Here is a 27853-nt window from a genome sequence, read left to right as displayed (position 1 = left end):
TTGCTAGCTGCTACTCTGGACCTATTGGTATTTCCTCATTCTAAGTCCTCTAGGCAGTGCTGCAGCTGTGTCTTTGGTCACTGTAGTAATTCCTCATTCTAAGTATTCTTCACAGTGCTGCTAGCTGCTTTGCTTATCCCCGTGGTAATTCCTCATTCCAACTCTAGGCAGTGCTGCTAGCTCCTACTCTGTTCCCATCTGTAATTCCACATTCTAAGTCGTCTAGGCAGTGCTGCAGCTGTGTCTCTGTTCCCAGTGGTAATTCCTCATTCTTAGTCCTCTAGGCAGTGCTGCTAGCTGCTTCTTTGGTCCTGTCGGTATTTCCTCTTTCTAAGTCCCTCGGACGGAGCTGCTACTCTTGTCCCGTCAGAAATTCCCACATTTTAAGTCCTCTAGGCAGTGCTGCAGTTGTCTCTGCTCTAAGTGGGAATTACATTGTCTTAATCTTTTAGGCAGTGCTGCTAGCTGCTTCTCTGATCCTGTCGGTAATTCCTCATTCTAAGTCCTCTACACAGTGCTGCTTCCTGCTTCTCTAGTCTCATCTGTAATTCCTCATTCTAAATTCTCTAGGCAGAGCTGCAGCTGTCTCTCTGTTCATACATCCACCACACTCCAAATCAAAACACATAGATAAAAAGACATTGTAATTTACAACCCCTGACACCAATAGCTCTAACTTTGACAAATGCTAGACCTATTGCATTGCTAAAGCTTGTTTTCCAAATTTAACAGTCCACTGGTATTGGAATCCTGATCTGCAGGTTACACCCCCTGGGCTGCCTTTCCATGAAGCTGTGCTCAGTCACCGACAGAACATATTGTAATGCCTTACCGAAAGTCCCTGACGTCATCCATACTTAAAAGGGCCGGTAGGGGTCCTGAACGCCCCATAAAATTATCTCGGAGCAGATTGTTTTGTCTTGTAAGGAAGCGCCATGTTAAGTCATGACTAAAGGGTGCCCTGTTCGCCCCCGCCCTGGCGTAGGCCACTGTACCGTCGCCTGACTTGTTTTGTAGGCGCAGCATGCAGGAACCCACCGAGTTGAGCTAATTTAGCCACTTTTGTACAAACCAACAAAAGCTCGACAGCTTTCTCTGCCACCCTCATGGAGCGCGGCAGAGGGCGGGCCTCGGGGGCCGGTGGACATCTGCCTCGCCCCGGCGCATTCACGAGGCATGTCAGCCTGTGATACATGGGCCTCCGTAGCAAAGGGGGCGCGGGCCTTTCACATGCTAATGGTTCTCTTATAAGTAGCAGCGGCAGGGCAGGGGAGCCTCAGAAAGCAGAGGACGCAGAGAAGGCGCCTGGGCTCAGCGCCCCCACCCCCGTGAGCCCCCACCTCACTGCTCTGACAGCGGTCACGGCTATGGCTAGCTTCGAGCATGCACTCCCAGGCAGCAAGCAAGATCGGAAGGTATGTACCACTCAGAGTCAGGGGGACTTTAGGTATGATGGGAAAACCTGAGGGGCGTGGCCGATGTAATTATGGGCGTGGTTTAAAAAAAACAACCAAAAATACGTGCTTAATGTAGAGTCCCACCGGACTGGTATTTTGCTGCTTCTGTCGTTGCATCCAGTAATATTAAAATACAAAAAAGTAACATTGAAAGGCTCAGCATCTTCTAAATGCCCAAAATGAATGAATACCATGCCATAGTGCATCAGGAGATGGCACCCAAAATACAGCTTGGCGATGCGTCATCAAAAGTTGCCTTGTGATGTAATATTACTTACCTATATGCTTCTTTTTGAAATTATCGTGTACACGATACAAGTTGTGTTACCTAAACAAAATAGAAATCATTTTCATCCATTCAATTTTGTGTCAATTCTATTATTCTGTATTGATGGTCACACATATTCACATATATTTCTCAGTGTGTTATTGGTAATTATATGTTTTAATTGTACCGCGCCCGGAGACTTGCTCCCTTCCCTGAAGTACCATGTGGCATCTTTGTAAAGACTTAATTTTTTATGTCATTGTGTGTATAATTATGCAAATGCACTCTACATTTATATTTATTCCCCATCCATTTCATACATTTTCACAAATGAGTTCCCGGTTGTTGTAACTGAAACAAACCTCTCCTCTCTATATCAACACATGCGGGGGGTAGTGTTTAGGGTTTAGGGTAGTTGTGTAGTGTAGGGTCATGCTGGGGGTAGTGGTTTAGGGTAGTGGTGTAGTGTTTGTGTAGTGTAGGGTAATGCTGGGTGTAGTGTTTAGGGTTTAGGGTAGTGGTGTAGTGTAGGGTCATGCAGGGGGTAGTGTTTAGGGTTTAGGGTAGTTGTGTAGTGTAGGGTCATGCAGGGGGTAGTGTTTAGGGTTTAGGGTAGTTGTGTAGTGTAGGGTCATGCAGGGGGTAGTGTTTAGGGTTTAGGGTAGTTGTGTAGTGTAGGGTCATGCTGGGGGTAGTGGTTTAGGGTAGTGGTGTAGTGTTTGTGTAGTGTAGGGTAATGCTGGGTGTAGTGTTTAGGGTTTAGGGTAGTGGTGTAGTGTAGGGTCATGCAGGGGGTAGTGTTTAGGGTTTAGGGTAGTTGTGTAGTGTAGGGTCATGCAGGGGGTAGTGTTTAGGGTTTAGGGTAGTTGTGTAGTGTAGGGTCATGCTGGGGGTAGTGGTTTAGGGTAGTGGTGTAGTGTTTGTGTAGTGTAGGGTAATGCGTGGGGTAGTGTTTATGGTTTAGGGTAGTGGTGTAGTGTAGGGTCATGCAGGGGGTAGTGTTTTAGGGTTTAGGGTAGTGGTGTAGTGTTTGTGTAGTGTAGGGTAATGCGTGGGGTAGTGTTTATGGTTTAGGGTAGTGGTGTAGTGTAGGGTCATGCAGGGGGTAGTGTTTTAGGGTTTAGGGTAGTGGTGTAGTGTTTGTGTAGTGTAGGGTCATGCGAGGGTAGTGTTTAAGGGTTTAGGGCAGTGGTGTAGTGTAGGGTTATGCTGGGGGTAGTGTTTTAGGGTTTAAGGTAGTGTTGTAGTGTTTGTGTAGTGTAGGGTCATGCTGGGGGTAGTGTTTTAGGGTAGTGTTGTAGTGTTTGTGTAGTGTAGGGTCATGCAGGGGTAGTGTTTTAGGGTTTAAGGTAGTGTTGTAGTGTTTGTGTAGTGTAGGGTCATGCTGGGGGTAGTGTTTTAGGGTAGTGTTGTAGTGTTTGTGTAGTGTAGGGTAGTGTTTTAGGGTTTAGGGTAGTGTTTGTATAGTGTAGGGTAGTGATGTGGTGTTTGTGTAGTGTAGGGTCGTGCAGGGGTAGTGTATTAAGGTAGTGTTTGTGTAGGGAAGAAAAGTGGTATATGGTAGTGTTGGGGGGTCGTGCTGGGTAGTGTAAATGTAGGAAAAGGACTGTCTGTCGAGGGTGGGTTGTGCAGGGGTACTACATTAGCGTGTAGGGTAGGGTAGGGTAGAGTAGGTTAGGGTACTCATACTTACCTTTAAAACTGTGTTTTTTTTGTGGGGTGTTTGTCGTTGCGGAATTAAAATTGCGGAGTGATGGTATGCGGGGTAATTGTTGACGGAAAAACGTCTCATATTCCTTTTGGAGCGCTGCCTGCTCTCTATTTTCATGTTGATACCAGGAGGCAGCGGGCAGACCTTCCGACAGGCACTGTCACCTTTTAATGTTAATAACCCTGAGAGTGAGGGCAAAAATGGAGAGTGCCTGCTTTTTAGAACTGTCGATGTTCAGCCCCGGCAGGACCCGGCCCACTTAAAGCCCTGGTACCACTCACTGGCTGGCGGCAAGACCGTCTCCATTTAGTTAGTCAGCAGCTACCAGAACACAGTACCTGTTATCTCCACGCAAGGGGAAAAAGAAACCTCTTTCCTCAGCATGTATCAATGCAAGCAGAAACTAACACTCTACTCTGTCCCCTAGCCACCCACCAGGTAGACAGGTGGTCACTTGCACATCTGGCAGCCCTCGCACAGAACACCACTGAACCTGAAGGCCTGATCTAGAAGCTATCATAACTACTCCCCCCCCCCCCCACGCTATTAAAGCAAAGTCGCCTTAATGTGGGAGAAATAATACCTCCATTCTTGCACTTGGGTGCTGGCACGTTACACAAGCAATTAATTACAATTTAAAAAGCAAAAATCCAAGTCCTATAATGCATCTTCCTTTTGGCTCAAAAGTCATTAGCTTCTCTATGTCCCACTTTCATGTGTGACACATTCAGACCTCAGCCTGCTGGCCAGTAAGCTAGGCCGAACCCCGCCCCCCACCACTGTCCCATCTCCTTAGGTTGCCCTCACCACCATAGGCAGCTGCCTTAGGGCCAGGCAGCCACCTGCGGTAAGAGATATGCATGTAACCTGTGGCCACTTCACTCAATCCCAGAAAGATAGCTTAGTGGGTTGAGAACCGATTTTAGAAGTCCCCATAAAATAGTGCAGTGTGCTAATACGTGTGCTGCATGTATTTTAGGGCAACATACAGGTAATTGTCTTTAATGGCAGCAAGGCCAACTCATCTTTTAATCCTTCTGAGGTCAGTACAGCGCATGCTTTTGAACTGGTTGATAATAGAAAATACCTATTTTTATGAACCTAGAGATGATTGTTGGAGTTATATAAACAAGCTGTATATAATTTTTAATGTTAGTTATACAATTAGCAAAGATTTGAGATCATTTTGTAATTTCTAGGGTTGAGCATACGAGAGCATGCGCCGTCTCACTTGTGAGACATTCTTGTGTCCAAAAAGGGTTTGGAGCCCCCCCCATTGCTTACCCATTTCTTGGCTTGCGTGACACTCTTCTTAAAAGCCTTGTAATTTGTCACTGCAGGACTAACATAATTTCCGTTCCTTTGTGTGGAGCAGGGACCAAGCACTGATTGATTCAACTTAATCCGTGCCTGCCCGCTGCTCTCAACGTGATTGAGGTACTATTTTGTTCTTTTATCTTCCAGTGCCCTGCAAACAGAGGGCGTGCAACTGGAGAAAATTTGCCCAGCAGGACAAACAAAATTGCAACATTTTATTTCTCATAGTTAACTTTCTTTTATTCTCACTTTGCACTCATGTTTGCTTTTGTTTTTGCTTGTGGGTGCTGTTCTCAAAAGATGAGTATTATCTAATTGAAAAGCGTCATTGTTTCTTTCTTGTGTGTAATTTCTGAAATTATGCTTTAACACATAATCCTGCAGTCCACCCCAATCCATCCCACTCCAATCCATGCCAGTACACCCCACTTCGCCCCACACCAATCCGCCCCACTCAATCCAATGCACCCCAGACCAATCCATTACAAACCACTGTCATCCTCCCAAACCACCACACTCCAATCTGCCTCTGTCCAATTCATCCCACTTCAATCCAAAACAATTTGCCCCACTCCAATCCAAAACAATATGCCCCATTCCAATTCAAAACAATCTGCCCCACTTCAATCCAAAAGCATCTGGCCACTCCAATCCAAAACAATCTGCCCCACTCAATCCAACACAATTCACCCCGCTCCAATCTGCCCACTCCAATCCAAAATAATCTGCCCTATTCCACTCCAATCCAAAACAATCAGCCCCACTCTAGGCTGCCCCACTCTAATTCAACCCAGTCCAATCCAAAACAATCTGCCCACTCTAATCTGCCCCACTCCAATCCAAAACAATCTGCCCCACTCCAGTCTGCCCACTCCAATCCGCCTGACTCCAATCCAAAAGTCAGCACCACTCTAATCCGCCCCACTCCAATCTGTCCAACTCTAATCCAAAATAATATGCCCACTCCAATCTGCCCCACTTCAATCCATAAAAATTGGCCCCACTCCAATCCATAACAATCTGCACCACTCCAGTCTATCCCACTCCAATCCAAAGCAATCTGCCCCACTCCAGTCCGCCCCTTCCTGTCCGCCCCACTCCAATCCAATCCACCTCTCCCTAATCCACTAAATCCACCTCAATTCCCCTCTCTCAAATCCACCACAATCCACCCCACTCTAATCCAATCCACCCACACCAATCCAATCCATCCCACCCTATCCAGACCAATACAATCCACCCACTACAGTCCAATCTACATCACATCAATCCAATCCACCCCTCTCATCCCCAATCCAGCCCACTCTAATCCACCACAATCCACCCCACTCCAATCCAAAACAACCTGCCACACGCTAATCTGCTCCACACCAATCTGCTCGGCACAATCCAAAACAATATGCCCCACTCACTCCTCTCCAATCTGCCCCACTCCAAACCAAAACAATCTGCCCCACTCCACCAATTCATCCCACTCCAATATGCCCCACTCCAATCCAAAACAACCTGCCCACTCCAATCTAAAACAACTGGCCCCACACTATCCCATATCACTCCAGTCTTCCCCACTTCAATCTACTCCACTCCAATCCAAAGCAATCTGCCCTGCCTGCTCCAATCCACCCTACTTCAATACACCACAATCCAATCCACCCAACAATTCGCCCCATTCTAATCCAAGCCACCTCACCCCAATCCACCCACTCCATCCCAATTCACCCCACTCCAATACACCACACCTCACCCCACTCCAATCCACCTCACCCCAATTCAATCCACCACACTGCCTCCTCATTCCATTCCTCTCCAATCCTCCTCTCTCCAATCCGAAACAATCTGCCCAATGCTAATCCACAACAATCTGCCATACTCAATCTAAAATAATCAGCCCCACTCCAAACCAAAACAATCTTTCCACTCCACTCCACTCCAATCCAACCCACTCCAATCTCCCTCACTCGAAACCAAAACAATCTGCCCAAGTCAATCCATCCCACTCCAATCTGCCCCACTCCAATCCAAAACAATCTGCCCACTCCATTCTAAAACAATCGTCCCCCCTATAATCTTCCCCACTCCAATTCAAAACAATCTTCCCCAATCCAATCTACTCCAATTCAAAGCAATCTGCCCTGCCCACCCCAATCTACCCCCACTTCAATCTGCCCCACTCTAATCAGCCCCACAATCGGCCCCTCTCCATTCCACCTCACCCCAGCCCACCCACTCCATCCCAATTCACCCCACTCCAATACACCACAATCAACCCCTATCAAATCCAATCCACCTCACACAATCCAATCCACCTCACCCCAATCCAATCGAGCACAGAGCCTCCCCAATCCATCCTTCTTCAATCCAATCCACCCCACTCCAATCCCAAAAAATCTGCCCCACTTCAATCCCAAAAAAATCTGCCCCACTCAATCCAAAACAATCTGCCCCTCTCCAGACTTCCCACTCCAATTTGCCCTACTCCAGTCCAAAACAATCTGCCCCACGCCAATCTGCCCCACTCCAGTCTATCCCACTCCAATCCAAAGCAATCTGCCCCACTCCAGTCCGCCCCTTCCTGTCCTCCCCACTCCAATCCAATCCACCTCTCCCTAATCCACTAAATCCACCTCAATTCCCCTCACTCAAATCCACCACAATCCACCCCACTCTAATCCAATCCACCCACACTAATCCAATCCACCCACACCAATCCAATCCATCCCACCCCAATCCAGACCAATACAATCCACCCACTACAGTCCAATCTACATCACATCAAACCAATCCACCCCTCTCATCCCCAATCCAGCCCACTCTAATCCACCACAATCCACCCACTCCAATCCAAAACAACCTTCCACACTCTAATCTGCTCCACACCAATCTTCTCGGCACCAATCCAAAACAATATGCCCACTCACTCCTCTCCAATCTGCCCCACTCCAAACCAAAACAATCTGCCCCACTCCACCAATTCATCCCACTCCAATATGCCCCACTCCAATCCAAAACAACCTGCCCATTCCAATCTAAAACAACCGGCCCCACACTATCCCATATCATTCCAGCCTTCCCCACATCAATCTACTCCACTCCAATCCAAAGCAATCTGCCCTGCCTGCTCCAATCCACCCTACTTCAATACACCGCAATCCAATCCACCCAACAATTCGTCCCACTCTAATCCAATCCACCTCACCACAATCCACCCACTCCATCCCAATTCACCCCACTCCAATACACCACAAACCACCCCACTCCAATCCAATCCACCTCACCCCAATTCAATCCACCACACTGCCTCCTCATTCCATTCCTCTCCAATCCTCCTCTCTCCAATCCAAAACAATCTGCCCAATGCTAATCCACAACAATTTGCCATACTCAATCCAAAACAATCAGCCCACTCCAAACTAAAACAATCTGTCCACTCCACTCCACTCCACTCCAACCCGCTCCAATCTCCCTCACTCGAAACCAAAACAATCTGCCCCAGTCAATCCATCCCACTCCAATCTGCCCCACTCCAATCCAAAACAATCTGCCCACTCCAATCTAAAACAATCGTCCCCCCATAATCTTCCCCACTCCAATTCAAAACAATCTTCCCCAATCCAATCTACTCCAATTCAAAGCAATCTGCCCTGCCCACCCCAATCTACCCCCACTTCAATCTGCCCCACTCTAATCGGCCCCACAATCGGCCCTTCTCCATTCCACCTCACCCCAGTCCACCCACTCCATCCCAATTCACCCCACTCTAATACACCACAATCCACCCCTATCAAATCCAACCCTCCTCACACAATCCAATCCACCTCACCCCAATCCAATCGAACACACTGCCTCCCCAATCCATTTTTCTTCAATCCAATCTACCCCACTCCAATCAAAAAAATCTGCCCCACACCAATCTGCCCCACGTCAATCCCCAAAAAATCTGCCCTACTCAATCCAAAACAATCTGCCCCACCCCAGACTTCCCACTCCAATCTGCCCTACTCCAGTCCAAAACAATCTGCCCCACTCCAATCTGCCCCACCCCAGTCTGCCCCACTCCAATCCTCCCCACTCCAATTGAAAACAGTCTGCATCTATCGAATCCGCCCCACTCCAATCCTCCCCACTCCAATAGAAAACAACCTGCCCTCAACCACCCCATTGAGCGTGCTACTCCTTGACTACCGCCTCCCTAATCACCAACTGCCCTCGACAAGAACATTTGGAACCTTGTTTTTGCTTCTGACTCTGACCATGACTGTAACCATACTTGTTGTTCTTGTTTGTCCCTGCACCTTATTCATTTTGTTTGTTCAACAATGTATACCTTGTCAAGCGCTCTGATACCCTCACGGGTCACGTTCGCGCTCTATAAAACACAAAAATAAATAAATAAATAAAAATCTATCGAATCCGCCCCACTCCAATCTGCTCCACTCCAATCCAAAACAATCTGCCTTCTCCACTCCGCCCACTCCAATCCCCAAAAATGTGCCCCACTCCAATCCAAAACAACCTACCCCATTCCAGTCTGCCCCACTACAATCCAAAACATTCTGCCCCACTCAAATCCAAAACAATCTGTCCCAATCAAATCTACCCCACTCAAATCCAGAACAATCCGACACATTCCTTCTGCCACACTCCAGTCCAATCCACCCCACACCAATCCAATCAACCCAATCCAGCCCAGTCCAATCTACCCCACTCCAATCCACCACAATTCACCCCATTCCAATGCCAAACAATCTGTCCAGCTCCAATCTGCCCAATACTGATCTGCCCGAAACCAATCCAAAATAATCTGTCCCACTCAATCCAAACCAATCTGCCCCACTCCAATGCAAATCAATCTGTCCCACTCCAATCCAAAGCAAACTGCCCCACTCCAAACTAAAACAATCTGCCCCACTCCAATCCAACACAACCTTCCCCACTCTCATCTGCCCCACTCCAATCCAAAACGATCTGCCCAACTCCAATCTGCCCCACACCAATCCAAAGCAATGTGCCCCACTGTAATCCAAAACAATCCATCACACTCCAATCCACCCCACTCCAATCCATCCCACTCCAATCCAATCCAATCCAATCCACCTCACCCCGACCCAATCCAATCCAATCCACCACATTCCAATACACCCAATACCAACCCAATCTAATTTAGCCAAATCCAATCTACTCAACTCTAATCCAGTCCACCCCACCGAGTCCAATCCACTCTAATCCTATCCACCCCAATTCAGTTCACCCCACCTCATTCCAATCCACCTTAATCCAATCCAACCCAATACAATTCATCCCACTCAATCTGCCTCATTCCAATCCAATCCACCCAAATATCCCATCTATTCTATTCCAATCCACCCCATCCCATGCCAATCCAATCCAATTCATCCCAATCCACCCGAATCCAGTTCACCCAACTCCATTCCACCCCACTCCAGTCTTCCCCCACTCCAATCCAATCCAGCCCACTCCAATCTAATCCACCCATCCAGTTCATCCCATGCCAATCCACCCCAATCCACTGCAGTTCAATCCATTCCATCCAGTCAATTCCACTGTACCCCAATCCACCCCACCCCAGTTCCGCCTCCCCACTCAGTCCAATCCATCCAGCCCATCACACTCCAATCCACCTCACTCTGATCCAATCCACCCCACCCCAGTCCAATCCACCACACTCCACTTCAATCTACCCCACTTCAATCCAATCCTCCCCTTCCACTCCAATCCACCCCTCCACTCTAATTCACCCCTCTTCAAACCAGCCTACAATAATCCTCCCAATCCACCCCACCCGCCCCAATCCAATCCACCCCACCCCACCCCAAACCAATCCACCCCATACAGTCCATCCACTCCAATCTACCCCACTCCAAATTGAAGGATGACCAGGGAACCACGTAGAGCTCCTGTCATGCTCTTTGGTTTAATCTGCATCTGGGGTAGCTTGACATGTTGCAAAATGGCCAGCACATAGACAAATGTTGTTTGGCTGCGTGGATTAGCTTGGAAATTGTTGCACAAACACCTCTCTGCCCTTCGCAGCAAAGCAGTGAGCAGCAACGCAGGAGGACCACGACAAAACCGTGGTTGCTAGTCGTGGTGTGATGGTCACCGATAACCCTGCGTTTTCTGTCTGGACAGAATGTACAGGTGGAGAGTGGCTAGCTGCCGGAGCTTGTAAATGACCAGTGTTATGGTCACTGATAACCCTGCGTTCTTGGAATGGTACGCAGAGCCCGTACACACCCAGTGCCCCTTCTAATGAGGACACCCGCCCAGGAGACAAGCAATTGAGCCTGTTCAGTATTTATGGAGTACCATGGGCCTTTGACTCATAATGACGCTAGTAGAGTGCAGGGAGTGGGCCCAGAATTCACAGCCGCTACAACCACTTTAGCTATTTTTTAGTGGAGTGTATTTGGAGCAGAGTACAGCAGAAAACAAAGTCTAGTCTTCTACTGGAGTCCACACTGAGGGAGATTTTCCCTCACGGTTCAGTTTGCCCTGTGATTATCGGCGTGGAAGAGGTTATGACCAGCCGTTGTGGAGACATCTTTCCGGTGGACTGTAGGAAGCTGCAGTTAGAGGGATGGGCCACGGACGGAGTGGAGACGTAGAAGAGAAATAAAGACACACAGCATTGCAAAAAGGGTATGCGCTTGAAGTGACATTTATGTTGTACAGCATAGAAGAAAGTTCCATGTAAGAACTGCGACTCAGAGGGGTAGAAGCAGCCTGAGGGGGGTACTCTAGGCCATGCCACAGGTGGAGAAGGATCTTGGATGTTGCGAAAGCTGTCTGTTTAGTACATACACAGCTTACGGCCCGCTCGTAAAACCTTGCGCATTCCCCACTCAACCTGTACTCAAATGGGTTGCAGAAAAGATTACCAATGAAGCGTATCTCAAGAGACTCATTAATGAAAACAGGTGCTCCAAGCAAAACTCTAAAGAGTAATAAGAGTCAGAGCCAGCCTGCAACCAATCAATCATACCATTTGTATAGCGCACTACTCACCCGGGAGGGTCTCAAGGCGCTTCAAGTCAAATATACAACGCTCGACTTCAGGAAGGAGTACAGCAGGAAGTATCTCCTGCCAGGCGGTGGCAGGCGATGCCTATCAGGAGACGTTGATATTAGACCATCATGCAAGTCCGGAGGCTCAAGAACATTCTCCTTTCATTATGCCAGACCAACCCTCGGCTCAGCTTGATCTCATGCAGGGAAGATCTACTTCCCCCCAAGGAAATCTTCTAAAACCACACGAGGCGACAGAAAACATCGTCCCTATCTCGCTGCTAGACTATGCACCCCTTCCTAATGATAAGCCAGCGTATTCATGATTGGCAGCTCAAAGGGAGCTCCAAAAGAAAGTGAGATAGCAGAGCAGATTAGAGGACGCGTAGGCTGTCAAAGTGAAGATCGGACAGCCACTGCTAATTCTTCTGATAGCCTAATTCCCAATTTGGCAGATGGAATTATGAAGGCAGAGGGATCCTCTTCAATCGCAGACCCACACAGTTCAGGAGGGAGTGATATTGCAAGCCTGGTACGTACCCCTTTACAGATGCCGTCAATTGAAATAACATTAAACCAGATCTTAAGAGAACTTTGAGAGATGAAATTGTCAGAAGAAGATGATCATAGTGGGACCAATGAGCAACTGGGACAAATTAATTCCAGCATTCAACAGCTTTCTTCTCGTATGACCCAGGTTGAGGAAAGGGTTTTGGATTTGGAAGATCTAAGCAATAAAAATGATTCAGTAAACTCCAATATGCAAGCAGAACTGTCTAGAGGAACTTCAATTGAAGTTGGATGATGAGGAAAACCGATCCAGTCGCTCAAACCTAAGATTTGTAGGAATACTTGAGGATTGTGAAGCCGGGAAAACAGTAACAAAGTTAATTTCAGATCTCATTCATCAGTATATATTCCCAGAAAAAGCAACAGAGGATACAGTCATGGATCTAACAATTACTAGGGCACACCAAGTTCCAGCAGCCCAATCAACTAATGGCAAATACCCACGATCTATCCTGGTTAATTTCAGCGACTTTTGGATTAAAGAAAGAATTCTGATGCATGCTATTAAGAGTAAAACGTATACCATGCAGACAATTTCTCCTTTCAAATATTTCCAGACATATCTATCATGGCCACACGGCATCATAAATAATTTCTAGGACTGATTGAGGACTTTAAACATCAAGGGTCTCTGGCTGGCATCATCCAGCAGTTAAAACTTGAAATCTTCCTTAAGGCTCAAGCACATATATTTCATTTTGTCAAGCAGGACAAGAGATTTTTTCTAACATTAAAGGCGGAGGAAAGAGGGAGAAGAAGAAGGAGAGACACTTCAGGAGGCAATAACGGGTTGTTTATGCTGATATATGTGGAGATTATTGGCAACATCAGACAAGGAGTATTGGTTATTGCATATAAAATTAATCAATTGATATTTGAAATGGGTAGATGGTAGCTCTTTAAAAGGGGGGAGCAAGGATCAAATATAGTCAGTACCTGGCAAGGTGATCATTAGTGACTAATGAGTCCCATATTAAGATGGTCCCCAGTAGCAATAGCCAAGGTGTTTATCAATTGTTTCAATAGGATTGTCCTCGCTACCCCTAGAATGCAGGTCCAGATTGTCATGGCACTTATTTAGGGGGATGGGTTGGGGTCAAAGGGGGAGGGGGCAGGTCACACAAGGGTAAGGACAGAGCATGGGAGGGAGCCCATGATGGGTAGGGCTCCAGAAGTGGTAGGGAGTGAGAGGTGGGCCAGCTGGGGTTTGAGGGGTGTGAGAAGGGGAGAAAACACAGGTAGAAAAGATAGGAAGGAGCAGTATTCTTGGGTTCACAGGTTAAAGTACTTCACAATTACGAAGATCCTCAGAGGCAGCATACAATAAAGGGGGTCTGGCGACAAGGTTTTAGAACTAGGTCAATCAATGGGGCTAAACAACTACAAAGGTTTCCTTGGTGAATAGGCAATTCATAAGTATATCTCATGTAATAGTAATTGGGCAAGTAATGAAGTAAAATTGAAATCCATACTCCACTGGCTTATGTCAGCTCAAGTGCAAATAATTTTACTTCAGGAAACCCACCTTAAGACACAATCCACACCACATAAAATTGATTCCCTAGAGAGAAATATAGGCTTGGCTTCTACATTTTCCGTCTGGGAGGCAAGCAAGGCCTTCATCAGGGATGAAGCAGTTTCTTATAAAGCTAATATAGGCAAAATAAGGAGGGGAAATATCATTGACACTCCAGTGAGATTTAGATTAAGCAACACAGATGCACTTGACATACTATTCCTAGACTGAGGGAAGCCAGACAGCAACAAGCCACACAGCGACTAAAGGATCATTATGTGTCCCAGACAAAAGTTAACCAGAATACATTCTTTCAGCAACAGTATAAAGAAAGCAAGCATGCTGGGAGATTTCTGGTTTTGGTCAGTAAAGGAAAAGGTATAACAACGCATCCATCAAATCGATATATGATAAAGACAGGGGTTAGACAGTAGAAAAAATCGAGGATATAGATAGGGTTTTCCCTATGCACTATACCAAGCTATATGTCTCCCCATCTACTGTTCCCCCAGAAATAATTAGCAATTATCTCAGGGGCAATCGACCTGGGTACCCTCAGTAGAGAACTATAGGTTCAGGCGGTGGTTCCAATTATGATTACAGAAGTCCAGGAAGCTATTAAGACCTTTCCCAGTGGGAAAGCCTGTGAGAGCTATGGATTGCCCGCTGAGCTATATAAAACATTTATTGCCCAATCTGTTGAAATATTAGTCAAATTATTTAACAAAATGCTTGATGGCTGCCAGATACCTAGATCTTTTTATGGAGGTTATAATGGTGAGCTTTTTGAAAAAAGACAAACTGCCCGATACAGGAACAGACTCATTTGCATATAGCCAGGTTCTGAGCTGGGATGGTGCAGTGAGTTAAAAAACGGTGATGGATCAAGCCCTGATCTTTGGACTGGGTAAGAGTGGTCTGCTTAATTCAGACACTCTGTTCATCACCACCCCCTTTTCTGAATCAAACTGCCCGATAAGCCAGGTTCATATCTCCCTATTAGTCTGTTGAATAATGATTATACAATATTTACAAAGATTATTGCTTCAAGAATAACCCCCCTGGTGCAAGAAGTTGTCCCCAGGGACCAGTGCAGTTTCCTACCAGGGCGATAAATTGCAAATAATGCCAAATATTTTTATACAAGCTATCGATACTTTGCAGATAACAAGGTAAAAGCGGCCATCATTATGATAGACATAGAGAAAGCGTTCGATCCAGTTCAATGGGAGATTTTATTTGCCATTTTATACAGGTTTAATTTCCCCCTAGGCTTATAAGGCTTCTTCAGAATTTATATAACAAGGCAGAAGCAAAAGTCATAATAAATTCATATGGTGGGAGCACTGGCAATTAGCCGTGGCACCCGTCAAGACATCGTAATCGACAACTTAATCTACTTGTTCGCCAGAAGCAGTTAATATTCATTGCATCTCTAGTGGCCAAATTCTTGATATTACAACAATGGAGACTGGTGGATGCTCCGTCTTTTGAATCATGGGTTTATAAGATGAAGCAGGTGAAATTTAAGAAACAGCCATATATACAAAGAGTAGGGCCTTTAGTGAACTTTCAAAATATTTGAGGAGGGGAGGAGCAAATTGCTATAAAAAAAGAAAGTGCTGCAAATTGTACTAGGATTTTTATATTGACTTATTTTATGAATATGTGTGCGAATTGGGGGATCATGGGAAATTTATCAGTTTATGTGTCTCTGTAAGATGAAGTTATTTCTCCATTAATTGAAATGCAATGTATTGCTTCTACCTGTGATCATAAATAAAAAAATACAAAATTCAACCCACTCTACCCCAATCTAATCTGCCCTAATATACTCCAATACAATCCACCCCTCTACCTCAATTCACTCCAACCCACAGCATCCTATTCCATCCCACCCCACTCTACGCACCCCACTCTACGACACTGCACTCTATGAGACACTCTGACACTGACCTATAACCCCCTCTACGACACTACTTCCTCTACGACACTGTACTCCAACAAATCCAGTCTACAACACTCTGCTCCCCCCCCCCCACTCCACCCTAGGATACTCCACGCTAGTACATTTTAGCCATGCTGAACTGCTTCCACACTGGTGTACAACATGGCAAAAACACATTGCTACAGCCAATAGCTCTTGTATAGGCGAGACCTATTGTTATTGGCTTTGCCCATGCTTGTTCTCTTTTAGTTTTACAACAGTCTCTAAGATATTCACCCGCTTGACAGGTGGTCTCCTGCGTCACTTTTTAAGTTATAAAAATTGACGCACCAGTGGTGCAAGGGGCTTGTAAATAAGCCTCTAAGGGCCATATGTATCAACATACCCTTTTGCGATTCCTAAATAGCGATTTTTAAGGAATCGCTATTTAGAAATCGCAAAATGGTATGTATGAAGAAAATCGCTATTTTTTAGCGATTCCTTAAAATTCCTTAATTGCGATTAGCAAATTGCTAATCGCAATTAAGGAATAATTTCCCATTCATTTTTATGGGCCAGGAGGCCCATAGGAATGAATGTGAAATTATTCTCAATTTGTGATTCGCAATTTGCTAATCGCACATTGAGAATAATTTCAAGGGTGCAGGGGTGTCTCAAGAACACCCTGCTGCACCCCTGAAAATGACATGTGTGTGCATATGGCGCTCATACATGCCCTAAGGGCATGTATGAGCGTCACATGGCACATTTGGATTTTTGAAAAAATGCTTTTTTTTTAAAGAATTCGCAACTTACCACCAACTAGAAGTTGGTGGTAATTTGCGATTCCTCAAGGGCATTTTGGAATATTGTTTTCCTTGATACATTGCATTTAAGGAATCACAAAATGTGCGATTCCTTAAATGCAATCGCAAAATAAGGAATGGCAAATTTTGCGATTCCTTATTTTGCACCCAAATTGTTTCATACATACCATTTAGCGCAAATGGGTTCGCAAACGCCGAAATTCTGCGAATTTTGGCGTTTGCGAACCCATTTGGCCTTGATACATATGGCCCTAAGTGCCTTATTTACAAGAGATGACACATTGCTGCGCCAAGGAAGCGATGTGTTAATATTTCTTGAGCCTGCATCAAAAAACCTTACGATGCCATAGATTTGCCATATTTACAATACGGGGCTTCACGGCGCAAGGTCCCATGGATGAGTCAGAAATTCAGACTCATTCATGAGAAGGATGCCGCAAGGCTTCCGGCCCAAAAGTAGCGCATTGCTGTAGTTGGTCATAAGACTAACGCAAGTACAGCAATGCATCAGTTTTGACCAACGCTAGTAGCCTTGTGTGGGGTTCACTGTAATAGAGTGTGAAAAGGTGAAAAACTCACCTTGCTCTCTATTATATTTGTCCTGGATGTCACGCATACAAGTGGGCACAGTGTACTTATGTGTACCACTATGTCTACGTATTTGTGCCATTTTATGTGAAAGTACAATGTGAGTGCATACAAGTCTGTGATGGTGTGGTCTGTGATATTTACTGTGTTACCTACCTTATGTGTGCACTTACCTCTTGATAGGATGTAAATTGATTGTAGATTACAATGGTTCAAGTTACTTCAGCTGGTCAGATATTTATGCCACAGCCAATGCGTCATTCCTATGCCTGGGTTTTAGATGCATGGTAATTTTGACGCATTTCAAGCTCAGCGGCCCGCTTCCCAAAGATGCGTCACTTTTGCAAAAATGTCAAACACCACTGTGTCCATTTTTCGGGGAATTTTAGGTGGGAATGCCTACCTTACATATATTAAAACTAACACAACCCGCCGATTCTGATGAAGGTAAAAACCAACACAGGCCAAAGAAAAGTAACACATCTGCGCAGATGCGTCACCTTGTAAATAAATAGCAAAGAAAGCAACACCACTGTGTGAAAACAAATTACGCAGTGGCAGCGCAAGCTTCTTGTAAATATGCCCCTTAGTTTTAAGGGAGAAGATCTCCATGTAGATGGCACAAAAGCTTATTACTGCAGTTCTCAGAGGAGCAGGCTCAAACTTCAGAATGGAGGAAACAAGCAAAAGGGAGGACAAGACAACATTAAGTTGTGAACGAGCCAAACAACAAACAGTAGACCAAGACTAACCTTTGACCAAAATAGTGTGCCAAGTCAGACATGGAACATGGCGCTTCCTGCTGACTGATGTAATGCGTCGCATCCATAGTGTTTAAGTTGGAAGCACCAGCAGTTCCTGAATGTGCAGTGTGTAAAGTAGGATGGCAAGCATGACTGTTGACTGCTCTCCTTAGATGGAAAGTTGGTCGGCTCAACATGCTTGAATGATATGGGGAGCAAAAAAATGATGGATTTAAGCCCAGGTATCTGTACTGGGGTGAATCTTTGAAATTGGTCAACATTCTGTCCATCAATTGTTCTTTTTGCATTTGTCACCCAGAGTGGGATGGGTATGCCCAGATGTGGGTCTCATGTTCTCCGTGCCACTGAAGTAAAGCTAGCCTGCGTGATCAGGGGTAAAACCCAGAAACCGGTCTCAGGATGCTTGTTTCTGGTCCAGGGAGAATCTAGCCTGCCAGTTTGGGTTAGACTGTTCTCATGGGGAGCAGGGTCAGAGCTGATTTGCGTATGATTGAGTTTCAACTGGAATGGCGAGCAAAAAAACGATGGATTTAGGCCCAGATCTCTGTACTTGGGTGAATGTATGATATTGTTCGGCATTCTGTCCATCAATTGTTCTTTTTGCACTTGTCACCCTGAGTGGGACGGGTATGCCCAGACGTGGGTCCCGTGCTCTTCATGCCACTGGAGTAAAGCTAGCCTGCCTGATGAGGGGTAAAACCCCCAAACCAGTCTCAGAATGCTTGTTTCTGGGCCAGGGAGAATCTAGCCTGCCAGTTAGGGCTGGACTGTTCTCATGGGGAGCAGGGTCAGAGCTGATTTGCATATGATTGGGTTTAAACTGGAATGGCATGGGAGCAAAAAAACAATGGATTTAGGCCCAGATCTCTGTACCTGGGTAAATATTTGACGTTGTTCAACATTCTGGTCATCAATTGTTCTTTTTGCATTCTCCAATTACCCTGACCTAATCCAGTGCAATATCGCCCGACCGCCTCTTTTGCTGGCATTTGCGCTAGAGGAGACATGACGAGGCCCTCCATAGGTTTGCTGTGGCATCTGTGTTGATCTACCTGTGTAGAGGAGGCATAACGAGGTTCTCCATGCTGTGGCATCTTTGCTGATCTTGCCTGTGCTAGAGGAGACATGACAAGGTCCTCCAAAGTTTTGTTGTGGCATCTGAGCTCACCTTGTCTGCGCTATAGGAGGCATGACGAGGTCCTCCATAGATTTGCCGTGTCATCTGTGCAGACTTGTCTGTGCTATAGGAGGCATGACGACGAGGCCCTCCATAGGTTTCCTGTGCTGGACCAAGACAGCAGCGCTGATGATAGTTGAACACTATGATAGTCCACCATGCCGGATGCTACTGTTGAATGGAACAGGCCTTGAGTTTCAGATGCAGTTTGAGACCTCAAACCTTTAAGAACACGTTGTTGGTATGCTCCGAAAGGATGATCAGGGACAAATGTGGCAATAGACGTTTGAACCCAGAGTAGGTCCAGGCACACTACCTTTGTAACAGGATGAGGAAGTGAGCATCTTCAAGGTCGCTGGACAAGAAATATTCAGCAGGAGGCGCTAGACAGAAACATCCTTGATCCCACTCCATCTGAGATAAAGGAACTTGACTTGTTGTTTATCTCTTTGAGATCAATCACTCGATTGAATTTCCACAGACTTTTAAGACAAGACATTCTGAATGCCCTTTCTGACACCCGTCTTGACATAGTCAAGTGACTTTGATTATGGGGGCTTGGACCTTGGACCACGACTCCTAGATTCCCCTTCAAACAGTGGCCCACTTTGGGTCAAGGGAGCATCCTTTGGATGGTATAAGGTCGTTCCCAGGCAACCAACCATAGGTTTTGATACATACGTTTTATTACATCCAGACTGGATTATTGCAATAGTCTCTTTGCAGGTGCCTCACTATCCATCCTTGCTAAACTTCAGATGGTACAGCATACTGCAGCTCGACTTGTGCTGAAGCTTCCCAGATGTAGTTCGGCTTCTACAGCTTTGAAAGCTTTACACTGGCTCCCAGTACCCAAACGAATCCTCTATAATGTTCTTGAACTCGTTTTCAGAGCTTTCCAAGCCATTGGTCCAAAATATTTGCCGGCCAGATTTTCGCATTATAGAACCCTCAGAGGTCTCAGATCCTCCACATGAACCTTCTCAAACCCCCCCGACTCCACATTTAGACTTAAAACGCAAGGTGGCAAAGCTTTTTCAGTATTGGGAGCTAATGCATGGAATCAACTCCCCAGTCCCCTTCGATTCATAGAATCTGAGGATCTTCCAGGAGATCTGGCTTTTCCTGGCCCGACGCACTTTGCCACTCCCTCGTCTAGTTAGCTTTTCTGGGATATCAGTTCACAACCTGAAGCTCCAGGATTCTCCCAGTGAGTGACTGTGTGCTTTATAAATGTTTCATTAATTAATTAATTCATTCATACAATTCTCCATCTCCTAACCTACTCGAGGCAGGCGTAACGGTGGAGCAAGTTTTAAAAGACTCACATTTTCCCAACTTAGCTGTAGAGCACACATACAAAGTGAGAAAATTATTAAAGCATCATTTTTGTTCTGGAAGGATTCCATTCCAGTACAAAATCAATACTTGACAGACTGTTCATACCATTCGACTGTGGTACATTGCGTTGGCACATCACTAAATTGTAGTGGAAATGACGCTGTTCTTTTCTCTCCCTTTCTCTCAACCAGTGCAACATCTTTGGTTGCTGTGCTGCATTGTATGAAAAATTACTTCATCTGTCCCCACAAGTCTACAATCCTGCATATTTTACCTCACTAATAGCCAATACACTAAAGCAGAACCATGCGGCTTAACGGCCAGAGCGGTCGACCTCAGAAGCCGGGGAACTGGGTTCGAGTTTCGGCAGGGACGCTCACTGTTCTGTGATTCTGGGCAAATCTCTTACTTTCCCTGGGCCTCATTTATGGTAAGTGTTGCAACGCTATGTGAAAAGATGCGTGCGACATGATGGGTACGTCATATTTATTGTATGACGCGTCATACCGCAAGGAATGACAGATACGTCAGTATTACAGACATATCTGTCGGCGGCAAAAGTGACGCATTGCTGGGGTGTGTCTGAAAACAGACGCAAGTCCAGCAATGTGTCCTTTCACAAGGAGCAAGCCCCATGTGAATGGGCCTGCGTCACACTTACGCCTGCCAGGAGGCAGGCATAAGGTTTTGACGCATTGGCGTCCTAGAAGTGGCACCCACTCCTACGACCCTTTGTTGCGGGGGAACGCCCACCCTGCATACATCATACCTGATGCAGGTATAATGTAGCGCAGGGGTTTACGAAGTGACGTATCTGCCTAGATGCATCACTTTGTAAATATGGCGCAACATGGCGCATTTTTTACGCCACCAGTGCGTTATAAAAAGTGACACCGGTGGCGCAAAAGTGTTGCTAGGGCTAATAAATAAGCCCCCTGTGCCTAACAGCATAAATGTGTCCCTCTGTGACACAACAGGTGCTCATGTAAAAGCCCTCTGATGCCCTCGGGTCGAGTTCTCGCTATATAAAACAAAAACAAAATGGATCAATGATATTAATCTCTGCCTCTATGAATGCATTCATTTAGCAATTCAACTCTCACACACTGAAGCACACTCTACCCCAATCTCTTGTTCACGCTTCATGGTAAGATTGGTAGCTAAAGTTGCATCGGTACCTTACCAGGAGATTTGCACATTTTTTTTTAATGTTTTGCATCATACACTGGGTCATTGCAATTCCCTGGAGTGACTGTGCTCCACTCATTGAGCTTAACTGAACTTTAAAGTTTTTCTCAAGTATAAAAGTTATCTCTTTCTGATGAATCCTTTTGCGATGTAAACAAATCCTTTCCTACGAAGGTAAATAAACTGCTATCCTTCCACAACATGGAATTCCTTAGAAGTAAGTAAGAAATTGCTGTGAGTTGTACTTTTTATGCCTAGTTGAATGACTGCATCTTGATTGAGTTTTCTCCATTCTTCTGTTCCAGCTGAGAAAGCCTCTGATCGAAAGGAAAAGAAGAGAACGTATCAACAGCTGCCTGGACAAGCTAAAGGAGACTGTTGTTGGCGCCTTTCGACTTGATGTAAGTTACGAGCCTGAAATTAACTCTGAGGAATTAAGATGTGGCTTAACGGCCAGAGCGGCAGTCATTGAAGCTGGGGAACCAGGTCTGAGTCCTGCGGGAGGCTCAAGCATCATGTGTTTTTGGGCAAATCACTTAATCTCCCTGTGCCTTAAAAAATATATAATGCAACTGGTGCTCATGTAAAGCGCTCTGATACCTTCAGGTTGAGTTCGCGCTATATAAAACTGCAAAAAAAAAGTGCATGCCGCAGAGCGCCACGACGCCTGAGCTGCAGGCCCATAAAATAAACGTAGCTGAGTGGGAATACAGAGACACCTGACTTTTCCAATGCAACAAAGCACCAAGGCTGGGGTAGCAACAAAAACTGTTATTATGTTTGTGAGCAGACGGCAACCAACATTACATGTTGTGGGGGTACTTTCAAAACTTGTGGTTTTAAGATGTTGTTCTACTGTGCTTCTCTCTGGTAGCAATCCAAACTGGAAAAGGCAGACATCCTGGAGATGACGGTGCAGCATCTGCAGAACATTCAGGGGGACAAAATGGCTGGTGAGTTTGGCGCCACTTTAGAGGATCTGGCAAAGGAACCTTGGGAAAGTGCCCTGGAGTTATCAAAAACGTTGCTAACCAGAGACATCACATTTTACAACCCAGGCCTCCTGCTTTCTTGCACACTTACCTAACCCTAATCGTTAAACAAGGTATTGCATTATTTCTTACCACCCATTAAAAATACCAATTTAACTCTGAAGTTCTTCTCCCATTTCATGACCAACCTACCTGGCCTTTGGCTCATTCCCTCCCACATGGGGCCTCCTGACACTTATTTAACATCTACTGACCTTCCGTTGTTTCTACTTACCATGAACTACCAGTCTTATGGCCAGCCTGCTGACATGCTGCACTGTGGCTGCTGCATCTGAAGTCCTCTTTGTACCCCTGAAGTCCCCAACAATTAACTGAACATCAACCAAGTAGTTTCCTAACATCTCCCCACCTGTTAATTTTTTTAAAAAAAGAAAAAAATCTGCCAATATTGTTTTTTCTGACACACCAAGCCCTGTGGCATCTCTTGACAATCCCCAATTCCTCCACCAATCCCAGTATATAAATCGTTGTCCTTAAAGCTGGTAAGTGCACCTTACCCTGTCTCGATAACTCCTGACAGTTACACATCCGCGTTTTGAGGTCCAAACGATCTTCTCCCACTACCTGTACAAACAATCTATTAAGTTCACATTCTGTTCGTTCCACATTCCCTTGGGCAATGTACTGGGTTGCCGCCTACATTCACAAAAAAAAAAAGATCAAAGACAAATCAAACAAGGAGATGAATGGCAGGATGGACAAAAAGTAAGCTGTTAGTTACAATCAGGATAAGGTGTTGGATGAGGGTTGGCTTTTGAGTGAAGGTGAAATTTAAATTTAGGGTTATGTTGAGATTAAGAATTTAAGATTGTGTTTATGGTTTATGTTAGGATTACAGTGAGGTTCAAAGTTATATTTTGGGTACGTGTGAAAAATAGGACTAGGGATAGGGTGATGGTTTCTGAATAGGTTAGGCTGAGAGACAGAAAGAATTAGGATGCAATATAGGCCAGGCTACTGGGATTATGCGATTCTGAAAGTGCTGCGTTTTCTGCATAATTATGGAGTCACTGCACTTGACACTTGTTTCGTCATGTGTTGAATAATTTGAACATTTTAACAAAAAATAGTTTCTAGCTCAAACGGATCTATAGTTACCACAAATTGTGCTGCACAGTGGGAGAACCTTTTCAAAACTCGCGAGTTGCCTTTTAGTTGCTGAATGATGTATTTAAGTGTTAAACTGATACTTTAGCGCTGGAACTTTTGCCGAACAGTATTAACATATTAAAATGTCAAAAAGTGAAATAATACTCCCACAGAATGTGCCGCATTATGCTGCAAATTTGTAGTTTCACATCATAGTTCCTCTGATACTGGTCTGACCCACACAACTCTTCCCTCCAAAGTCTCACCTAGCGCCCAAGGATGCTTATCACATTTTAGAGTAAAAAATCTAAGAATTATAATGTACCTGTTGAATTATGCTAGGATGTTGTGTGTCTGCATTTTTTTTCATGCAGCTTATTACTCTTGTACATTGCATACTGTGAACCGAGTCCACCCATTTGAGTTCAGGTTGTGGGTGTGTATTTATAATTAGCTTTGATTGAGACCTCAGCTGTTGAGCCTGAAGGTAGTGCAAGTTTCTAATAATGCCTATCAGTGGGTCATAACTGTGTTCAGAACACATGCTCTTTCAGTCCTTGGCCTCTCTGCAGATTACACAGTGAACCAGCGGTAATTTCACTGTATTTTCTGAATGCAAAACCCCATTTACCGGGGGCGTGGCTTAGCGGGCGACGATGGCGGACGCAGCTTCCTAGAGCTCCCGCCAGCCCGGCACTTATCCGACTTATTATCCTGGCCCCTGGACCCGCACTGCAAAACACTTGTGGGGCAAGCGTAGTGGAGGGTGTCTGGAGTCCTCCGGTGCAAAAAGCGGCGCTTCTAGACCATCCGGAACGGCTGCGTCGTCAGCGGCGGCCTGCGGCCTATTCCCGAACAGTGAAGCCGGGGCCTCGATTTTGGTGCTTCCGGGCCGGAGGGCTCGTGCGAGGGCCGGCCGCGCGCCTACTCTGCCTGGGCCAGGAGTCTCCTGGGGACAGCGGAGCGACGGATGGGCTCTCGGCCGCCTCGACTGAATCAGCGGTGGTGAACGGTGCACGGAGGACGCCCAGGAGGGGCTGCGGCCTACGTCGATTCCGTGAAGCCGGGGCCTCGAGTTTGGCGGTTCCCGCCTGATGGGGCTGGCGCCCACCTTCGGCAGCGACTGAGACGCGGTGGGGCCTGTGGAGCTGTGACCTCTGGTGTGTGGCCTCACCCGGACGGCTGGCAGCGGACTGGTGGGTGGCCGGACGGACCGGCGAAGATCGTGCCCATGCCTGGCGCAGCCCTAAGGCAGACGACGGACAGTGAGTGACTCCCCCGGGGCCCCAACATTGGTGTGCTACACTGTGGACGGTTGCGGGAGTGAGCAGGGCCCTGCAGCACCCGGTGAGATAGGGCGGAGTGGCCGCATGAACACAGACCACGAGGCCGCCAGCGAGGTGGGGGCGAACCAGGGGACTGCCAGTGACCGATCAGAGGGACGTGCCCCAACATTAACTGGGAGCCATCCCGGTAACCGGTGGTAGCGGCAAGAGGGACGCTTACACCCGGGGGCTGAAGAGACACTGGGTTGGCCCACGTTGGACACTACTGGAGGTGCTGTCTGTGCTGGAGTGAACAATCGTACGATAGCGGCCCCGGGGTGGACTGCAGACATGACCAGGGGTGGCGGTGGTCCCTCCAAACAGGGGCCCATTGATAAATTCACGGGGCCAAGTGGGGGGCCCGGGCCCTCTGGAGGAGGCCATGGCGCGGGGCCGGACAACGCGGCGCTCATGGCGGCGATCACCCAGTCCAGAGACATGCTGGACGCCAAGATTGGGGCGGTTGGTGCGGATGTGACCCTGCTGCGTCAGGACCTACGAAATGCGGTGGCACGCATTACAGAGACGGAATCCAGAATTTCGGTGGTGGAGGACGACGTTGGGACCCGTGTGGAAGATGCCGAGGGGCACGCACGCAGGAACAACCTTCGCTTTGTGGGTTTTCCGGAGAGATGTGAAAAAGGGAACATGGAACAGTTTCTATCCCAGTGGTTGGAGAGTTGGCTGCCCCCGGGGGTTCTATCCAAGTGCTTTGTAATTGAGCGTGCCTATCGGGCCCTGACGCAGAGGCCTCCGGAGGGTGAGCGGCCCAGACCAGTGATCGCTAAACTCCTGAATTACCATGATAGAGATGCTATCTTGCGGGAAGCAAGGACCAGGGATTCCATTTCCTTCGAGAATCAGAAGATCATGATCTTTCCCGACTACACCAGGCTAGTGCAGCAACAGCGACATTCTTTTATTGCAGCCAAGGCGAAACTGCGCGGTCTGAAGATTCAGTACTCTCTGCTTTATCCAGCCCGCCTACGGGTGGCCTTCCAGTCGCGGACACATTTCTTCGATACCCCTGAAGACGTCTTTAAATGGACGGACGAGACGGTGAGGGTCAGGCCGCATGCCCAACCGGGGCTGAACCCAGGCCACTCGAGAGGATCGTCGCGGGATCGGGGGTATCAGCCTGCCCGGAACAGAAGAAACCAGAGGTCCAGATCGCGGAAGCGCTCCGCTTCCGTCAGCGACACACAAGATAGTGCGACTGTGGATTCCGATCACTCTGGAAAAGACCATTGAGGGGCCCAGGGAGGGAGAACTGTGCCTATCCGTTGTTACCACGGGCTCCGGCTGAAGGGAGTCGCGTAGCCGGGTCCTATTGATTGGATGGATGAACGCTGCCTCTACTGTTCTCTCTACAGGATATTTTGCGCATGTGTGAGATTGCGGGATGGGGTTCGGGAGGCTACTTTATAGGGGCTACCTGCCTCCTACTAGAGTGGGAGTTGACTGGGGGGGTGTTCCTACTGTTTCAGGGGTAGTTGGGATCCATTGGTATGGTCGGCCTTGGGTCCTATGTTTTGGGCCCGAGGTTGCCCATACCGCGACAGGTACTTCAGAGTTCTATGAGGTATAGGGGTGGAGGGGGCGGGGCGAAGGGGAGGGGGACGGGGGGGCAGAGTGGGGACAGGGTTGGGGTGAGTTGGGCAGGGGGGTCATTGTTGGGGGGACCTGGGGTAGGTGGGGGTGGTGCACATGAGTTTTTATGTTTTGCTGAGGATGGTGCTATGTGCATGGGTGTGGCGCAAGGGGCCTACTTGGTTCGTCCCATTCGACTATGGCTGACGCGCCGCCTCTGGGGCTTCCCAGTGAGTCCATGCGAGTGGTAACCTGGAATGTCAGGGGGATGCTCGACAAGATCAAATGGGTGGCGATTTTGAGATGGGGGAAGAGGGAGGCTGTGGACGTGTTATTGCTACAGGAAACACACATGATGGGATCGAAAGTGCTTAGTCTGCAAAGGTTTGGCTACCAACAAGTCTTTCATGCCGGGTTTTCTAGGAGGTCCAGAGGAGTTGCTGTTTTGGTACATCGAAGATTGGCCTACGTTCATGAGAGACAGTGGGCGGACCCACAGGGTCGCTACATTTTTATCAAAGGGATGGTGGGTACTGAACCAGTGGTCTTTGGGAGTATATACGCCCCCCTCCTTTGCAGTGGTCCCTGTCTGAGAGGCTGTTTGCGCTGTGGGAGGATATCCCAGAGTCATTGGCTGTGTTTGGGGGCGATTGGAATGACGTAATGGACGTATGTATGGACCGCCGGAGACTGCAGGGGATACTAACGGCTGCCCCCCCTACCCGGTTGAATGCAATGGTGGAGGGGATGGGTTGGGTGGATGTGTGGCGACATATGCATCCCAAAGTACGGGAGTACACGTATGTTTCGGCGGTGCATGGCTCCTTCTCGAGACTGGATTATGTGTTTGTGCCCAGTGCGTTCCTGAATAGAGTACGGGAGGCGAGAATCTTGCCAAGAGGGTTGTCTGACCACTCACCGGTGGCCGTCAGGGTCGAGCTGCAAAGGAAACGACAACCGTTTCGGTGGAGGATGTCCTCATGGCACCTTCAGCAAACTGACTACGTCCAGCATCTACGGGGTGCGATTGCTCATTACTGGCAGGAAAACCTTATAGGAGACATAGACGCGGTCGTGGTTTGGGAGGCGATGAAGCCCACCGTACGGGGAATAGACATCG

The 27853-nt window shown here is 47.1% G+C and overlaps 1 protein-coding gene across 1 annotated transcript in view; it reads left to right on the top strand.

Annotated features, from left to right (window-relative positions):
- Positions 1-1305: 1305 nt before the first annotated feature.
- Positions 1306-27853, top strand: part of LOC144792897 (transcription cofactor HES-6-like) — a 51566-nt gene continuing 25018 nt past the window's right edge. Inside the window, exons 1-3 of the mRNA XM_078668102.1 lie at positions 1306-1415; positions 21983-22078; positions 22552-22630. Coding sequence (XP_078524228.1) covers positions 1368-1415; positions 21983-22078; positions 22552-22630 — 223 coding nt within the window. The 5' untranslated portion in view covers positions 1306-1367. The remainder of the gene's footprint in view (positions 1416-21982; positions 22079-22551; positions 22631-27853) is intronic.

Source organism: Lissotriton helveticus, chromosome 11 (genome assembly GCF_964261635.1).
Source record: "Lissotriton helveticus chromosome 11, aLisHel1.1, whole genome shotgun sequence".
NCBI classification, from domain to species: Eukaryota; Metazoa; Chordata; class Amphibia; order Caudata; family Salamandridae; genus Lissotriton; species Lissotriton helveticus.
This window is presented reverse-complemented; position numbering and strand designations above follow the sequence as displayed.